The sequence below is a fragment of the Hyperoodon ampullatus genome, assembly GCF_949752795.1.
Source record: "Hyperoodon ampullatus genome assembly, chromosome: 2".
NCBI classification, from domain to species: Eukaryota; Metazoa; Chordata; class Mammalia; order Artiodactyla; family Ziphiidae; genus Hyperoodon; species Hyperoodon ampullatus.
In genome coordinates this window covers 116212104-116228478 of record NC_136915.1, presented here as the reverse complement: position 1 = coordinate 116228478, position 16375 = coordinate 116212104, and the positions used below count along the sequence as shown (strand labels likewise).

The 16375-nt window shown below is 42.2% G+C and overlaps 1 protein-coding gene across 1 annotated transcript in view; it reads left to right on the top strand.

Annotated features, from left to right (window-relative positions):
- Positions 1-15742, top strand: part of LOC307065167 (Fc receptor-like protein 1) — a gene marked incomplete at both ends in the record, with an annotated part of 30595 nt that extends 14853 nt beyond the window's left edge. Inside the window, 9 exon segments of the mRNA XM_079721988.1 lie at positions 1866-1886; positions 4156-4425; positions 10064-10351; positions 10495-10773; positions 11120-11240; positions 13744-13847; positions 14074-14145; positions 14717-14748; positions 15671-15742. Of these exon segments, the coding sequence (XP_079578114.1) occupies positions 1866-1886; positions 4156-4425; positions 10064-10351; positions 10495-10773; positions 11120-11240; positions 13744-13847; positions 14074-14145; positions 14717-14748; positions 15671-15742 (1259 nt within the window).
- Between the last annotated feature and the right edge of the window lie 633 nt (positions 15743-16375).

Sequence of the window (16375 nt, the reverse complement as noted above, 5' to 3'; positions counted from 1 at the left end):
TGTGGAAGCACATGAATCACCATCACCATAGGACTTAATCTATTTCTCCCCAATACTTCTCCATTTTTGTAAACGTCACACCATTCTTCTGGTTGCTATGGCCAAAAATCTAGGAGTTATACTTAATTCCTCTCTGTCTTTGACACTTTATATCCAATCCATAAGTAATTCCTATTGATTCTACTTCCGAATTTATACTGAGATCTGTTCCCTTCACAGCACCAATACTGCCTAGCCTGAGCCACCATCCTCACTGTTCCAGACTAAACTCCCACTAATGTTCTCCCTGCTACTCTTGCATGTCTGTAGTCTGTTCTTTCTGCAGTGGAAGAATGATTCTACAAATGCAAATTAAGTCAGAACTGTCCATCACTCTCCATTACATCATGAACAAAATCCAAAGCTATTACCAAGCCCACAAAGCCTTCTGTGACTGGCCCCTGCTTACTTCTATACTAAGTATTAACCACTGTTCCCCACACCTAGTCAGTTCCCAGTGCACCTGCCTTCTCATTCTTCCTTAGACAAGCTCATTCCTTCTCAAGGTCTTTGTGTTTGCTGTTTCTCTGCCAGGAATGTTCTTTCCCGAATATTCAGAAGGCCTACTCTCTAATTTCATTCATGTTTCTACTCAACTGACATCTATCTAAATAGTCAAGACCATCCCAAGATACTCTGTAACTTATTTTTCTACTGCACTTTTCTTAGAGCACTGACCATTCTCTAAAATCATGTTACATATATATTTTTTTGATTGGCTCTCTCCCAATATAATGTAAATTCCTTGACAGAAAAGATTGTCATTCATGTTCATTCTTTCAACCTAAGTGTAATGTACAATGCCTGGTATATAGTAGGCACTCAAAATTATTTGTGGTATGGATGAATAAATAAAAGGTGATTTTCATACTAGCCCTCATTGATTCCCTTCTCCTTCCTGAAGAACTAATTATTCAAATAAACATTTAATATAAACAGTAGGCACCTCAGACCAAACTGAACTAAAATAGATAATAATAGTGAAATAATATTTATTAAATGCTAGATAAATTTCAGGCATTCTTCTAAGCATTTTGTGGATATCAGCTCATTTAATTTTCACAAAACTATGTGAAGTAGTTCTATTATTATCTCCATTTTACAGAAGAATAAAGCTCAGAGAGGTAAAGCATTTTTCCCAGAGTCACACAGCTTGTAAGAGGAAGAGCCAGGATTCAAGTCTATGTCATCTGGCTACAAAGGCTGCGTTTTCCCCAGAATTTTCTGTTCTTGACCATTATGCCATAATATTATGGTCAAATCCTTGGGATAAGAGAGAATCTTTGGAGAAATCTGAAGTCCTTCTCTGGATCTAAGCCTCCTCTGCCCTGAAATTGTTAAATAAAGGGACATGATGTTTTGAGCATAAGCCTGTCCACTCTCCTTGCCTGACCACTGTTACCATGAGTCAGCAAGTCTAGACTTGGATCATCAGACTTTTGAGAGAGGGAATGAGGATGATGGGCTTGAGGAAGGGAGAGGCTAAGTAGTTATACAACAAAGGCACCATCTCATAACCACAGGTGAGAGAAGTTATTGGAAATTACAATCATAAAACAGAACTCTGTGTCGTTTTGTAGCAGGTGATTGATGTGGAATGTGGGGAAAGGAACAGAGAGAAAGGAGGAAGGAAGCAGGGTAGGGAAGGGGGAGAAAACAAGAAGATAGGAAAGGGAAAAGAGAAAAAGAGAGGGAAAGAGAGAAAAAAGAGAAGAAGGGCACAAATGAAGGAGGGTGTGTTGTTAGGAAAGCCCTCGTGGGAGTTAAACTTTGGGTATGTTTGGGATTTGCTGCCCTGTACTGATCTCTGCTAAATTCTCTCCCAGCTCCACTCTGTGAACCAACTGGTGAGTTGCACTTCCTTTTCTTCTTCACGGTCTGTGGGTGTCTTGTCACTTGAGCCAGTGCAGGAGGCCTGTGGATGGCTGTTTGATATCCGGTATACAGCTGACAGAGGCTCCCTTGGGCCCAGGTTGCTTGTGTTCACACCAGCCTCTGCACGTGACATGTACATGCTCAGCTGATGGAGCAGGTCTTGCTCTGACCTTCTCAAGACCACAGTCTTTTTTTTCTGGGACATCCCAGCTTAGGGAGGGTAATGCTATTTGCACAAGGAAGTCAGGGAGTGCTGAAGGTTGATGTTATAGAAAAATCTCTGCCCTCTGGCAGAAGGGCTCCAAGGCACCTGTGTACTCCCAGCTGGGTACTCCACCAGAAGTGTTGGAAAAAATACCAAGGTCACGCCTCCACGGAGAACAACATTACAGTCAATGCGTGGGCCATGTACAAACTGTAGACTGCCGCCTTCTTCCTGTTTTCGGCCTTGCTCTGCAACCACAACTGTCACCCTTGTGTGTTTTCTCTCTCAGATTCTGGTTTATGCAAACTTACTTCATAGTTTGCTCCTGATTTAGTCTTACTTGTACCGGATGAGGAGAGGAGGAGATTTTCCCCCAGAAGAAATCTTCCACTAAAGTATGTTTAAATCTAATATATATGAGGACTGCTGTCTTGTGCTTAAAACAATGAGCACATGGTTAAAAGAGATTATCCTGCTACTTCAACACAGGCTGCATGTGCAACTAAGAACACAGGGTTTGGAATTCCTATGACAAGAGATACTCAGAACCAACTCAGGCTTCCGGTTTCCTCACCTCATGTTTGTCCAAGTCTAACTCATGCCTTATGTTAATTCCATGATGCCTTGTGCTTGGCTCTGCTTTTACTCTGTAAATGTGCCTGACCAGTCGTAGCCTAAGCAAAAATCCAAAGCCACATCCAGGATGAAGAAACAAAGCTTCTGCCACCAGGAATTTGCCAGGTAATCTCTGTGCCTGAGAATTTTCTGAAACAAGCTCCAAGCTGCAAGACTGAGCTCTGGACCCATGCAAACTGCCCTGTCCAGTGTCCTATTCCATCCCCGCCCCAGAGCCATTCTAAAGAGTGGGTTACAGGTGCCTAGATGCCTTTTTTTATTCCTTTTTCTGCTATGAACTCAAAGCTGTGCTGCTCCTCAGTCCTCTGGGGACTACAGTTTTCCAAGGAGACAAAGTGATTGATGCACAGGGTATTCCAGGCGTCAGCAAACATTTTGATACCACAGTTGAACTGAATTTTTAAAAGTCCTAGGGTAAAGCATTCCAGTCGGAAGGCTTGGAGATTATAGATACTGGACTAGGAATCACCCCTCAGTGATCTAGAACACTTATCATTTTCATCTGATGAGGAGACAAAGAGGCTTTTCTTAGGAATACTATTAAAACTTCCAAAAGAACAGAGGCTCTGAGGGTTGGATAAACAAATGCCCTGAGAGCAAACGCAATCAGGGCTTATGATGTTTCATGGGCTGCTGCAACTGGGATAGATAAGGAGATGAAAGGAAAGCAGAACACAACTTTACTCATCTTTAATTCATCTGGAAAAGAACCCCTATGGCCAAAAAGGGATACATGCTTTCTATAAGGGTTTGTATAGAGGTCCCAGATCAAGGGATCTGGGCCATGTGGATGTATGGATGCAGGGTATTTCTAGGCAAATGTATGCCTCTTCCTTCCATTAGGAATAGCAATAAAAGGGGTAGGAGAGAAACAGTACAGAAGAAATAGAATTCCTCTGAGTATTTCCCAGACTGATTCTCCATGTCTTATATTCTATCTCTGAAAGAGATAGCATGGGTCTGAGACATCAGGGGAATGGGAACAGAAGAAAATGACCAATATGGCTTATAACAAGGATGAATGAAATATATTTTCCTAAAACTTCAAGCTTCACCATCTCCAATGCCAACTCTAGTGACAGTCATCAGTATCCTTGCATTGTCTCCAAAAGTGTTTTCAGTTCATGGATAGAAACTTCAAAGAGTAATAACCAAGTCAAAGGTAAGGGTTGCCTTGTAGAAAGAAGTGATGTTGCACAGGGGCAGGAGGTGCTGGGGGTGAGTAGTTGAAAGTCCATGAGCCATGTCGGGGCAGGGCAGTAATGTGAGAAGTGGTCTGCATGTCTAATGAGCTGGACATTTGAGTCTTGCTGAGAGCAAATGCTGAGAACACAAAGTGCCACCCATCAGGATCTCTAAACCCCATTACCCTAGAATGTGTGTTTAACTCTTCCCTCTAGAGCTCTTCCTGATAGTCAGCCCCTCTCGGCCCATAGAGGGGAACTCAATGACCCTGGCCTGTGAGACCCAGCCCCCTCCACGGAAGTTAGATGTTCAGCTCCAGTTCCGCTTCTACAAAGATGGCAGGCCCCTAGGGCTGAACTGGGACAGCATCCCAGAGCTCTGGATTCCTGCTGTGTGGAGGGAAGACTCAGGGTCCTACTGGTGTCAAGCAAAGGCAACACCACTCGGAGTCAAATGGAGCCGCAGAGTCCAGATCCAAGTACACGGTGAGTTCCGGTGGGGGACTCTGCTAGGGTAGGCTGAGAAGGGCAGAGGTATGAGGCTGGTCTTCCCTGACTGTTGTGTTCTGCTCCTGCATGCATGGATGCTGTTTGAGACATGTACCTGAGCTTCTTTTTATCAGAGTTCTTAAGGGGTCTTCCCTTATCCTTGCTATTCGCATTCAAGCAAACAAAAGTATTTTTAGGAAGCCCTTACCGTGTGTCATCACTGTGCTGGAGGGTGTGGAGGAAATAGCTGCATAATATATTGTCCCTGACTATGAGAAGCTGATGCTTAAATGGCATCCTAAACAACTAGGGTGAAATGTGTGGTGGTGTCGTAAAGGTCGACCATTAATAGAAACTACAAAGAAGGGAGAAATCTGACTGAGGTGGTAAGAGGAGGCCTTGAGGAAAAGGCTATGGGGGAAGGCCTTATGGAAGAGAAGCTGAGGTCTGATTTTGACAGATAAAAAGGAATGAGGGTGTTTTGTGATTCTGAACCATGTTATTCCATATAACATGGTTGACGTTTCTGACATCCTCTCCCATTCTCAAAGATGTAGCCATGATACCATAAAGCAATTGCTAATACCTTCCGAAAGCTGGGCTTTCCCAGATTTCCTCAAAACTCAACTCCGTGAACCTGGACCACTACAAAAAGTCTCTGGACAGTTCATATGCCATAGTCCCTGTTCTAGTGATTCACACATATTGTTTTTACTATTTTTTAAATTTAATTTAATTTAATTTTTTATACAGCAGGTTCTTATTAGTTATCTATTTTATACACATCAGCGTATACATGTCAATCCCAATCTCCCAGTTCATCCCACCAACCTCCCCACCCCCGCCCACCGCATTCCCTCCTTGGTGTCCATACATTTGTTCTCTACATCTGTGTATCAATTTCTGCCTAGCAAACTGGTTCATCTCTACCATTTTTCTAGGTTCCACATATATGCGTTAATATACGATATTTGTTTTTCTCTTTCTGACTTATCTCACTCTGTATGGTAGTCTCTAGGTCCATCCATGTCTCTACAAATGAACCAATTTTGTTCCTTTTTATGGCTAATATTCCACTGTATATATGTACCACATCTTCTTTATCCACTAGTCTGTCAATGGGCATTTAGATTGTTTCCATGACCTGGCTGTTGTAAATAGTGCTGCAATGAATATAGGGGTGCATGTGTCTTTTTGAATTATGGCTTTCTCTGGGTATATGCCCAGTAGTGGGATTTCTGGGTCATATGGTAATTCTATTTTTCGTTTTTTAAGGAACCTCCATAATATTCTCCATAGTGGCTGTATCAATTTACATGCCCACCAATAGTGCAAGAGGGTTCCCTTTTCTCCACACCCTCTCCAGCATTTGTTGTTTGTAGATTTTCTGATGATGCCCATTCTAACCAGTGTGAGGTGATACCTCATTGTAGTTTTGATTTGCATTTCTCTAATTTTTAGTGATGTTGAGCAGGTTTTCCCTCTTGGCCATGCCTTCTTTGGAGAAATGTCTATTTAGGTCTTCTGCCCATTTTTTGATTAGGTTGTTTGTTTTTTAATATTGAGCTGCATGAGTTGTTTATATATTTTGGAGATTAATCCTTTGTCCATCAATTCATTTGCAAATATTTTCTCCCATTCTGAGGGTTATCTTTTTGTCTTGTTTACAGTTTCCTTTGCTGTGCAAAAGCTTTTAAGTTTCATTAGATGCTATTTGTTTATTTTTATTTCCATTACTCTAGGAGGTGGGTCAAAAAAGATCTTGCTGTGATTTGTGTCAAAGAGTGTTTTTCCTATGTTTTCCTCTGAGAGTTTTAGTGTCTGGTCTTATATTTAGGTCTTTAATCCATTTTGAGTTTATTTTTGTGTATGGTGTTAGGGAGTGTTCTAATTTCATTCTTTTACATGTAGCTGTCCAGTTTTCCCAGCACCACTTATTGAAGAGACTGTCTTTTCTCCATTGTATATCCTTGCCTCCTTTGTCATACATTAGTTGACCATAAGTGTGTGGGTTTATCTCTGGGCTTTCTATCCTGTTCCATTGATCTATATTTGGGTTTTTGTGCCAGTACTATATTGTCTTGATTACTGTAGGCTTGCAGTATAGTCTGAAGTCAGGGAGTCTGATTCCTCCATCTCCGTTTTTTTCCCTCAAGATTGTTTTGGCTATTTGGGATCTTTTGTGTCTCCATATAAATTTTAAGATATTTTGTTCTAGTTCTGTAAAAAATGTCATTGGTAATTTGATAGGGATTTCATTGAATCTGTAGATTGCTTTGGGTAGTAGAGTCATTTTCACAATATTGATTCTTCCAATACAAGAACATGGTATATCTCTCCATCTGTTTGTGTCATCTTTGATTTCTTTCAACAGTGTCTTACAGTTTTCTGAGTACAGGGTTTTTACCTCCTCAGGTAGGTTTATTCCTAGATATTGTTGCAATGGTGAATGGGATTGTTTCCTTAATTTTTCTTTCTCATCTTTCATTGTTAGTGTATAGGAATGTAAGAGATTTCTGTGCATTAATTTTGTATCCTGCAACTTTACCAAATTCATTGATTAGCTCTAGTAGTTTTCTGGTGGCACCTTTAGGAGTCTCTATGTATAGTATCATGTCATCTGCAAACAGCAAGAGTTTTACATCTTCTTTTCCAATTTGTATTCCTTTTATTTCTTTTGCTTCTCTGATTGCCATGGCTAGGACTTCCAAACCTATGTTGAATAATAGTGGTGAGAGTGGACATCCTTGTCTTGTTCCTGATCTTAGAGGAAGTGCTTTCAATTTTTCACCATTGAGAATGATGTTTGCTGTGGGATTGTTGTATATGGCTTTTATTATGTTGAGGTAGGTTCCCTGTATGCCCACTTTCTGGAGAGTTTTTATCATATATAGGTGCTGAATTTTGTCAAAAGGTTTTTCTTCATCTACTGAGATGATCATATGGTTTTTCTCCTTCTATTTGTTAATATGATGTATCACATTTAGTGATTTGCATATACTGAAGAATCCTTGAATCCCTGGGAAAAGTCCCACTTGATCATGGTGTATGATCCTTTTAATGTGCTGTTGGATTCTGTTTTCTAGTGTATTTTTTTTTGCCGTACATGGGCCTCTCACGTTGTGGCCTCTCCTGTTGTGGAGCACAGGCTCCGGACACGCAGGCTCAGCAGCCATGGCTCATGGGCCCAGCCACTCCACGGCATGTGGGATCTTCCTGGACCGGGGCAGGAACCCATGTCCCCTGCATCGGCAGGCGGACTCTCAACCACTGCGCCACCAGGGAAGCCCCAGATTTTGTAGGTCCTTTTATTCTCGTGTTTCCCACTTAGAGAAATTCCTTTAGCATTTGTTGTAGACCTGGTTTGGTGGTGCTGAATTCTCTTAGGTCTTTCTTGTCTGTAAAGCTTTTGATTTCTCCTTCGAATCTGAATGAGATCCTTGCTGGGTAGAGTAATCTTGGTTGTAGGTTCTTCCCTTTCATCACTTTAAATATATCGTGCCACTCCCTTCTGGCTTGTAGAGTTTCTGCTGCAAAATCAGCAGTTAACCTTATGGGAATTCCCTTCTATGTTATTTGTCATTTTTCCCTTGTTGCTTTTAATAATTTTTCTTTGTCTTTAATTTTTGTCAGTGTGATTACTATGTGTCTCAGTGTGTTTCTCCTTGGGTTTATCCTGCCTGGGACTCTGCACTTCTTGGACATGGGTGGCTATTTCCTTTCCCATGTTAGGGGGGTTTTCACCTATAATCTCTTCAAATATTTTCTCTCTCTTCTTCTTCTTCTGGGACCCCTATAGTGTGAATTTTTGTGCATTAAATGTTGTCGAGAGGTCTCTTAGGCTGTCTTCATTTCTTTTCATTCTTTTTTCTTTATTCTGTTCTGTGGCAGTGAATTCCACCATTCTGTCTTCCAGGTCACTTATCCGTTCTTCTGCCTCAGTTATTCCACTATTGATTCCTTCTAGTGTGTTTTTCATTTCAGTTATTGTATCGTTCATCTCTGTTTGTTTGTTCTTTAATCATCCTAGGTGTTTGTTCTTTAATTCTTCTAGGTCTTTGTTAAACATTTCTTGCATCTTCTCTATCTTTGCCTCCATTCTTTTTCTGAGGTCCTGGATCATCTTCACTCATTATTCTGAATTCTTTTTCTGGAAGGTTGCCTATCTCCACTTCATTTAGTTGTTTTTCTGGGGTTTTACCTTGTTCCTTCATCTGGTACATAGCCCTCTGCCTTTTCATTTTGTCTGTCTTTCTGTGAATGTGGTTTTTTTGTCCACAGGCTGTAGGACTGTAGTTCTTCTTACTTCTGCCCTCTGGTGGATGAGGCTATCTAAGAGGCTTGTGCAAGCTCCCTGATGGGAGGGACTGGTGGTCGGTAGACCTGGGTGTTGCTCTTGTGGGCAGAGCTCAGTAAAAGTTTAATCCACTTGTCTGCTGATGGGTGGGGCTGAGTTCCCTCCACATTGGTTGTTTGGTCTGAGGCAACCCAGCACTGGAGGCTACAGGCTATTTGGTGAGGCTAATGGTGGACTACGGGAGGGCTTATGCCAAGGAGTACTTCCCAGACCTTCTGCTGCCAGTGTCCTTGTCCCCGCAGTGAGCCACAGCCACCCCCTGCTTCTGCAAGATACCCTCCAACACTAGAATATAGGTCTGGTTCAGTGTCCTACGGGGTCACTGCTCCTTCCCCCGGGTCCTGATGAGCACACTACTTTGTGTGTGCCCTGCAAGGGTGGAGTCTCCTTTTCCCCCAGTCCTGTCAAAGTCCTGCAATCAAATCCCACTAGTCTTGAAAGTCTGATTCTCTGAGAATTCCTCCTCCTGTTGCTGGAACCCCAGGTTGGGAAGCTTGATGTGGAGCTCAGAACCTTCACTCTGGTCTGTGGGCTTCTGTGGTATAATTGTTCTCCAGTTTGTGAGTCACCCACCCAGCATCATGGGATTTGATTTTATTGTGATTATGCCCCTCCTACCATCTCATTGTGGCTTCTCCTTTGTCTTTGGATGTGGGGCATTTTTTTTAGTGAGTTCCAGTGTCTTCCTGTCAATGACTGTTCAGCAGTTAGTTGTGATCTCAGTGTTCTTGCAAGAGGCAGTGAGTGTATGTCCTTCTACTCCATCATCTTGAACCAATCTGACCCACATGTTGTTTAATTGAAGCATCACAACTGTAAGAGACAACTGTCATTATCTTCTCCATTTTCCAGATGGGAAATTGAGTCTCAGAGAAGTTAAGTAATTTGATCAAGCACGCACAAGAGGATCTGGAACCAACATTCAAACCCAGGCAGTTTGATTTGTAACCTAGACTTGTAACCATTACACTACTGTGCCTTGAAAAATGGGAGTTTGAGAGATCAGCATTCTGGGAATCACACTGTCTTAGGCAGGGAGAAGACACTGTAGCCTCCATGGGAATATTATGGTGCCTTTCTTACCCTACCACCATCAACCCAACCAATGCCAATTCCAAATCAGCAGGACCCCCTCTGCCCACTAGCTCCCTGCCCCACCTTTAAACAATATAAGCTGTTGACTTCACCGGAGGCCTTTGCTTTCAGGACTGTTGCACCTATGCTTCCCTGAAACCCTCCCTACTCAGGGCCTTCCTATGTCATCTTGTGTTCATGTAGGAATCCCCATCAGTAATGTGAGCTTGGAGATACAACCTCCAGGTGGATACCTGATGGAGGGAGAAAAGCTGGTTCTTGTCTGCTTTGTCACTGGGGGCACAGGAGATATCACCTTCTTCTGGTACAAAGGGGCCCTGGGTTTAAACCTGGAAACGAAGACCCAGCGTTCACTGACGGCGACGTTTGAGATCCCTGTGGTGAGGGAGAGTGACTCTGAGCAATATTACTGTGCGGCTGACAATGGCTATGGCCCCAGGCTCAGTGAGCTGGTGAGCATCACTGTCAGAAGTAAGTTCCACTGCCTTTCTGCTCAACCAGCATATTCCCCTGGGGCACCCTGAGGAAGTTAACTGGCGCTGAGCCTCTGTGGGCAGGGATTGTGAGTCTGTCATCATCAGAGACCCCCTCTGACAGTCTACTGTCTCTCTCAGTTCCAGTGTCTCGCCCTGTCCTCACCCTCAGGGCTCCTGGGGCCCAGACTGTGTTGGGGGATGTGGTGGAGCTTCACTGCGAGGTCTGGAGAGGCTCTCCCCCGATCCTGTACCAGTTTTATCATGAGGATGCCGCCCTGGGGAGCAGCTCATCTCCCTCTGGAGGAGGAGTGTCTTTCAACCTCTCTCTCACTGCAGAACATTCTGGAAACTACTATTGTGAGGCCAACAATGGCCTGGTGGCCCAGCGCAGTGAGGTGGTACCACTCAATATCATAGGTATAGCTCGTGCTGTGGAACTACTTCGGTCAATGTCTCTTTCTCAGCATTCTGTGAGAGTTTTGCTGACCCCACAAAGTTTCTGGTGGTGTGCTACCCAAGATGAGGCTTCTATGGATAGTCCTGTCCTGGGAGATATATCCGAGGGGGCATGGGGGACATCTAAGCTGGTGCCTCTCTTCTCTCATCAATGTGATAACCTGCAAGTCCCTAGGTGCATAAGTAAGTCCTACCTCCCCATCTCCCCCAGGAAGAGCAGACCTTGCCTCAACCCACACTAAAGATATCTGTTCTCCAAACCCAAGCCCTTCTCCTTGGCAGCTCATGTACACGTCTCTCCCTTCAGTGTCTACGGAGGATAGAAAAGAAGTTCTTACTTCAGGAGTCATGGAGGTGCTGCTTGGCATCTCTGGTCCCACCACTATGGCCCTATTACTTTGCTGCTGGCTCAAGAGAAAAATAGGTTTGTACTTATAGATATTGGTATTTTGTTACTGTGACTTTTTTTTCACTGAAATAAGGTAAGATTTGTGACATATATACTAATAAGGATGAATATATCCCATTAGCCACCTTGCCTATAGATCTGCTTATAGCCATCCCCACTGCCCCAGCACACGGAATGGCACCTATTAAAGTAGCTAAAGTTTTTAGTAAAGCCCTTCATCCCCACGTATGATCAATTGAGGTTAAACTGATACCTTGTAATTCTGTGGTTTAATGTTTATACAAAAATGTAACTACTTAAAATAACTAATCAGCCACTTAGAAGAGAAATACAGTTAGCAGTTCCAGCTATACTGACAATCTCCCAGGTTAAGTCATTGCACTAATTCTTATTTGCCTTAGAATATTGTCACATGGTTTTTCTTCTCCCTGAAATATTTACCCACACATCCACACATATGCTTTTTGCTGAATGTTTCTCACTTTTTAGCTTAAATGTCGTTTTCTCCAAGAGGCTTCACCTGACTACAAAGCTTACAATTCTGTTCTATTATTCTTCCTCAGAGTACCAATAACTTCACACGTTATTACAATCAATTATTACCTATTTATTTGTATGTTTAATCTTGGTTTCCTGTTCTCCACTGAGCAAGTTGGAGATGGGGCAAGAGAGGACAATGTGAGATTCTTACTTAAATTCCAAGCTTTTGGGGCATCTTTGGAGATGTCACCCTAACTATACTGTGTCTATGTCAGTGCCTTTTGTCATGATAGGATTAGGTCGTATGGTTCTAAAACCAAAACCAAAAAATATTATATGTGTGAGGGTACAGAGCCTTGGGCTCAAGTCCAATTCTGGTATTAACTGTCTTTGGGAAGCTCACTTAATTATTTTGGACCTAAATCTCTTCATCTGCAATATGAAGGATCTGCCCAAATAATTGCCAGGGTGTCCTCTGAGCACACAGTGACATCTTGCAATGGGCATTCTGGAACAAGGCACATTCCCTGCACAAGGGCTGTATGAAAGCACTGAGAAAGAGAGTTCCCTCATTGACATGTATGTTCATTTGTTTGACTTGCAGGAAGTCGTTCAGCCAGGGATCCACGCAGGTGAGACCTCTGCTTTCTCTGTGTGCACAGTTAATGTAGAAAAATCTATTTCAAACAATTTTTTGAATTGTTCTCTCTCATGAGCTTTTTTCCATATTTTGTCAAATCCAAAACTGCTACTCCAGAGTTCTTCCACTGATAACTTCATTTTCTATTCCTCTTCTTTTATATATTAACTAATTAATTTAAAGCCTTTCATCATTTTTCCTAATTTGTCTCCCTCACTAAATCTGCAGAATAAGACAGTTCTATTATATTGATCAGTTTCATGCATTTATTCAATCAACCAATATCTGAGAGTCTGTAAGTCATTTTGTTGAGTGCTAGAAAGCATGAAAATATGGAGAGATCTTGAGAGTTTTAAGTATCCTAGAGTAGTTAAGATATACACACATTTCCATAATGTAGGCCAGAAAATAAGTAATAAACACACTGAAAAATTGTTGATGAAGTTCCTTAGAAGATTAGAAGAGGAAAAGATTTTTTAAAATTTATTTTTGATTTTATTTTATTGAAGTATAGTTGATTTACAATGTCATGTTAGTTTCAGGTGTACAGCACAATGATTTAGTTATATATTCTTTTTCAGAGTCTTTTCCCTTATAGGTTATTACAAAATATTGAGTATTGTTCCCTGTGCTATATGATAGGTCCTTGTTGGTTAGAAGAGGAAAAGATTTTTAAAATACTTCCATTGGGGGATATCAGTGTTTAGTTGATACATTTTTTTTTTTTTTTTTTGCGGTACGCGGGCCTCTCACTGTTGCGGCCTCTCTCGCTGCGGAGCACAGGTTCCGGACGCACAGGCTCAGCGGCCATGGCTCACGGGCCCAGCCGCTCCATGGCATATGGGACCCTCCCGGACCGGGGTTTGAACCTGCATCCCCTGCATTCACAAGCAGACTCCCAACCACTGCGCCACCAGGGAAGCCCAGTTGATACATTTTATACTGTGTTATTATTTTTGCCAACAAAAACCAGATTTTTTTCCAAATCAGAATAGCACTTTTTCGGTGATGCACATGCAAGAGCATTTTCTTCTTTCCCTTCCTCAAGCTGCTTGTTCTGCCTAACAACCGGTTTCCATCTGGGGTGAATCAATATTTTTTCATTCAATATTTACCGAGCACTTATGATGTGAATGGCACTATTCTGGGTGTGGGCAATACCACAGTAAGCTGTCAAATAAGAACCGTACATTTGTGGAATATATACTCCAGTGATACTCTGCAATGCCCTGCTCAGTGCAAGTATAGGGCTTGTATCAGACAGCTGTGCTGATTGCTGATTTCCCCATAAATTAGCATTCTATTCAGGACACTTTGTAACATGCTTCTCTCCTTCAGTGTTTTACTCATAATCCCAAATAGTTATGTCTGGGACATCTAGGATGCTATCCCAGATAGATAGCATGTATTTCTGTGTTTGCAGGAGCCTTCCCAGTCCTGTACCCCAAGAATCCACCTACCTCAACTCACAAGCCCCAGAGCAACTACACCCTGACTATGAAAATGGTGAGGCTTCCCAAATGACCTGGGCCAAAGTAGGCAGAGCAAGCTGGGGAAGAAGCAATAAGGTGATGTCTATTAACCAAATCTGACCCTGCTGTGTCCTAGCCACCTCTACAAATAAATGACTCATCTATCTTCATGGCTGTGATAGGTGGTAGGTATGGAGTGAGTTAAATGGCAGGAAGAAGGGACTGTGTCATGTCATTATGCCTCCTTTTTTCTCTTTCAGTGAATGTTGTAAGTGGGGATGAGGTTTATTCTTTGGTGTACTGTGTGCAGCAGGAACAGCAACCAGCAGCAGGTGAGACATGAGGGAGTGAATTTGTCTCTGACTATTGTCTTTCCTGGAACAGGGAGGATAATCAGTGACTGTGTATGGCAACATGGCTCTGTTTTTTGGCGCTGCTGCTTCTGCTCTTGAAGCTGACTATGAGCATTGCTGTGCCTTATATGAAGATTTGCCTTTGGTCTGGAAGCTGTCTTGAGTAGATGCCAGTGCTGATGCTAACTTGGCCTCCTGTATATCTCACTCCCCAGTCAGATGGCAGCATTGGAGATGGTACCAGCTATGTAATCCCTGTAGCACCCCAATACAGCTGCCTAGTTGTGGCTGTTGTCCCATCCCGTACTTGGTGGGCACAGAAATGCTGAGAGGTACAAATGCCAGGAGGGGCTGGTGGACTCTCACTCCCCCCAGGTACTAGTTTTCCTCTGTACAGTAAGGAGTCATATTTGTGATAGGCAGAAAAGTGAGATAGAAAATATTAATGGAAGTAAGTCCATGAGAAATAGACAGGAGAGAAAGAAGCCTTTATTAACACTAATTTAATGAAGGACTTTAAATGGAATCTCACATATGTTTGTCTCCACAGAAGAACCCCCTGGGATGCATACTGGAGATAAGGTGAGTTAGAATCCCTGTTCTTTCCTCCATGATATTTCTCTCTTTCTTCTGGGGACAGGTTCTCAAATTTTTAAAATTATGGCCACTTAGGAAAAACAAGATATCTCATGGTCTATCTCCTATCTTATCTCTTCACACCACAGGGATAAGAACATTTGATTATAACAGTAAAGTGTCATTGTACAAGGTAATTTTAGAGGCTCACATATACTTTTTTTTAGCAATGGACATATGGAAGGTTCGTAGCTAAACTGTAGTGCATGCTTAGTCTAAAAATTCTATAGATTTGAAAATCTTTATCCTGAAATACTGTTGAACAATACATACATCATTTTGTGCTATAAGGTTAACCAAACAACATGTCAAAAACTAAATTAATATTGAATAAAGCTAACCTAAGTGACTTTTGTCATTAAAAAATCAGTAATTTCTAAACCTTGATCAATTCAAGACTTCACTGATGATACAAAAATGCTTTCAGAAAATTGCATAAATTCCAACTCTGCACGTGTGCAAATAGAGCAGGTGCTTTGTATTTGAGTCTAGTGTGGTGTGGTAGCCAAATATCTCAGGACAGTAACAGGCTAAATTTAGTTTATGAATACAAAATTCTGACATCCTTGAAAAATTACAGTCCATGGAACAGCCTAACAATGACTCATAAAAATGAGAGAAGGCTTTGTATGGGTCAGTTTGCAGCTCATCAGGAGCATCTCAGTAACCCAACAGTGGGACGCAGGTCCTTTGAAAATGATGGCCTAGGGCCACAGTCTTCCAAGAGGCTCCAAATTTTGTCTTGAGTGGTGCACCATGATAGGGTGCATCCAGGCTGACTGGAAGAGGACTGGGGAAGAGGATCTGTGGGAAACATGTTAGACTTGTCTTCCCTTCTCAGGTTCTATCCATGTACCTTTGCTTTTAGAACTCCTCAGCCATCTATTCTAGGCTGAAGAAGGCAGACCTTACAGATGTGGACTATGAAGATGCTATGTAAAGTTAAAGAAGATTCTGCTCTTGGGAAACCATGCATGACCCTATACCTCCGAACTAATATGTCCTTCAGAGATCCTGGGAGAATCAGCGTTCCAGTACACCTCATCCAGGTGTTTTCCTCCATGAGATTATTCCTGCATCTACTGTGAAGTGAAGTTGGCTCAAGCTTTGAAGAGATCACCCAGGAGAACCAACATGAACTCAGGAGTGGGAAGAACTTTGTTACTAGAACCGGATTCCTATTGGTTCTGTCAGGTACAGGTCAAACTCTGCTCTGAGTTCTTTTTACAAGAGGAAACAGGACAGGAATAAAAGAACTTGAGGTCATGGGGTAGAGGGACAATGAAGCTTAGAAAGCATGAACCCAAGGTTAGTGATTTTGTGGGACTGCTCCATACAGAAAGCTGTGTCCATAATTTTTTGTCCAAGTGCTTTCTCTCCTTAGACAGTACAGAGCTCCAGCCCTGCCCCTTACATTAATCATCCTGTTTCTACATAAAATATGTGACAGTGAATTTGGGGGTCACTGTTACCAAACTAAAATTAAAGCAAAGTTACATAAAATACCACTGCGGTTACACTAAATTTTAATGACATATTTTGTATGTCAGGCCAATCTAGGTGCCAATCTAGA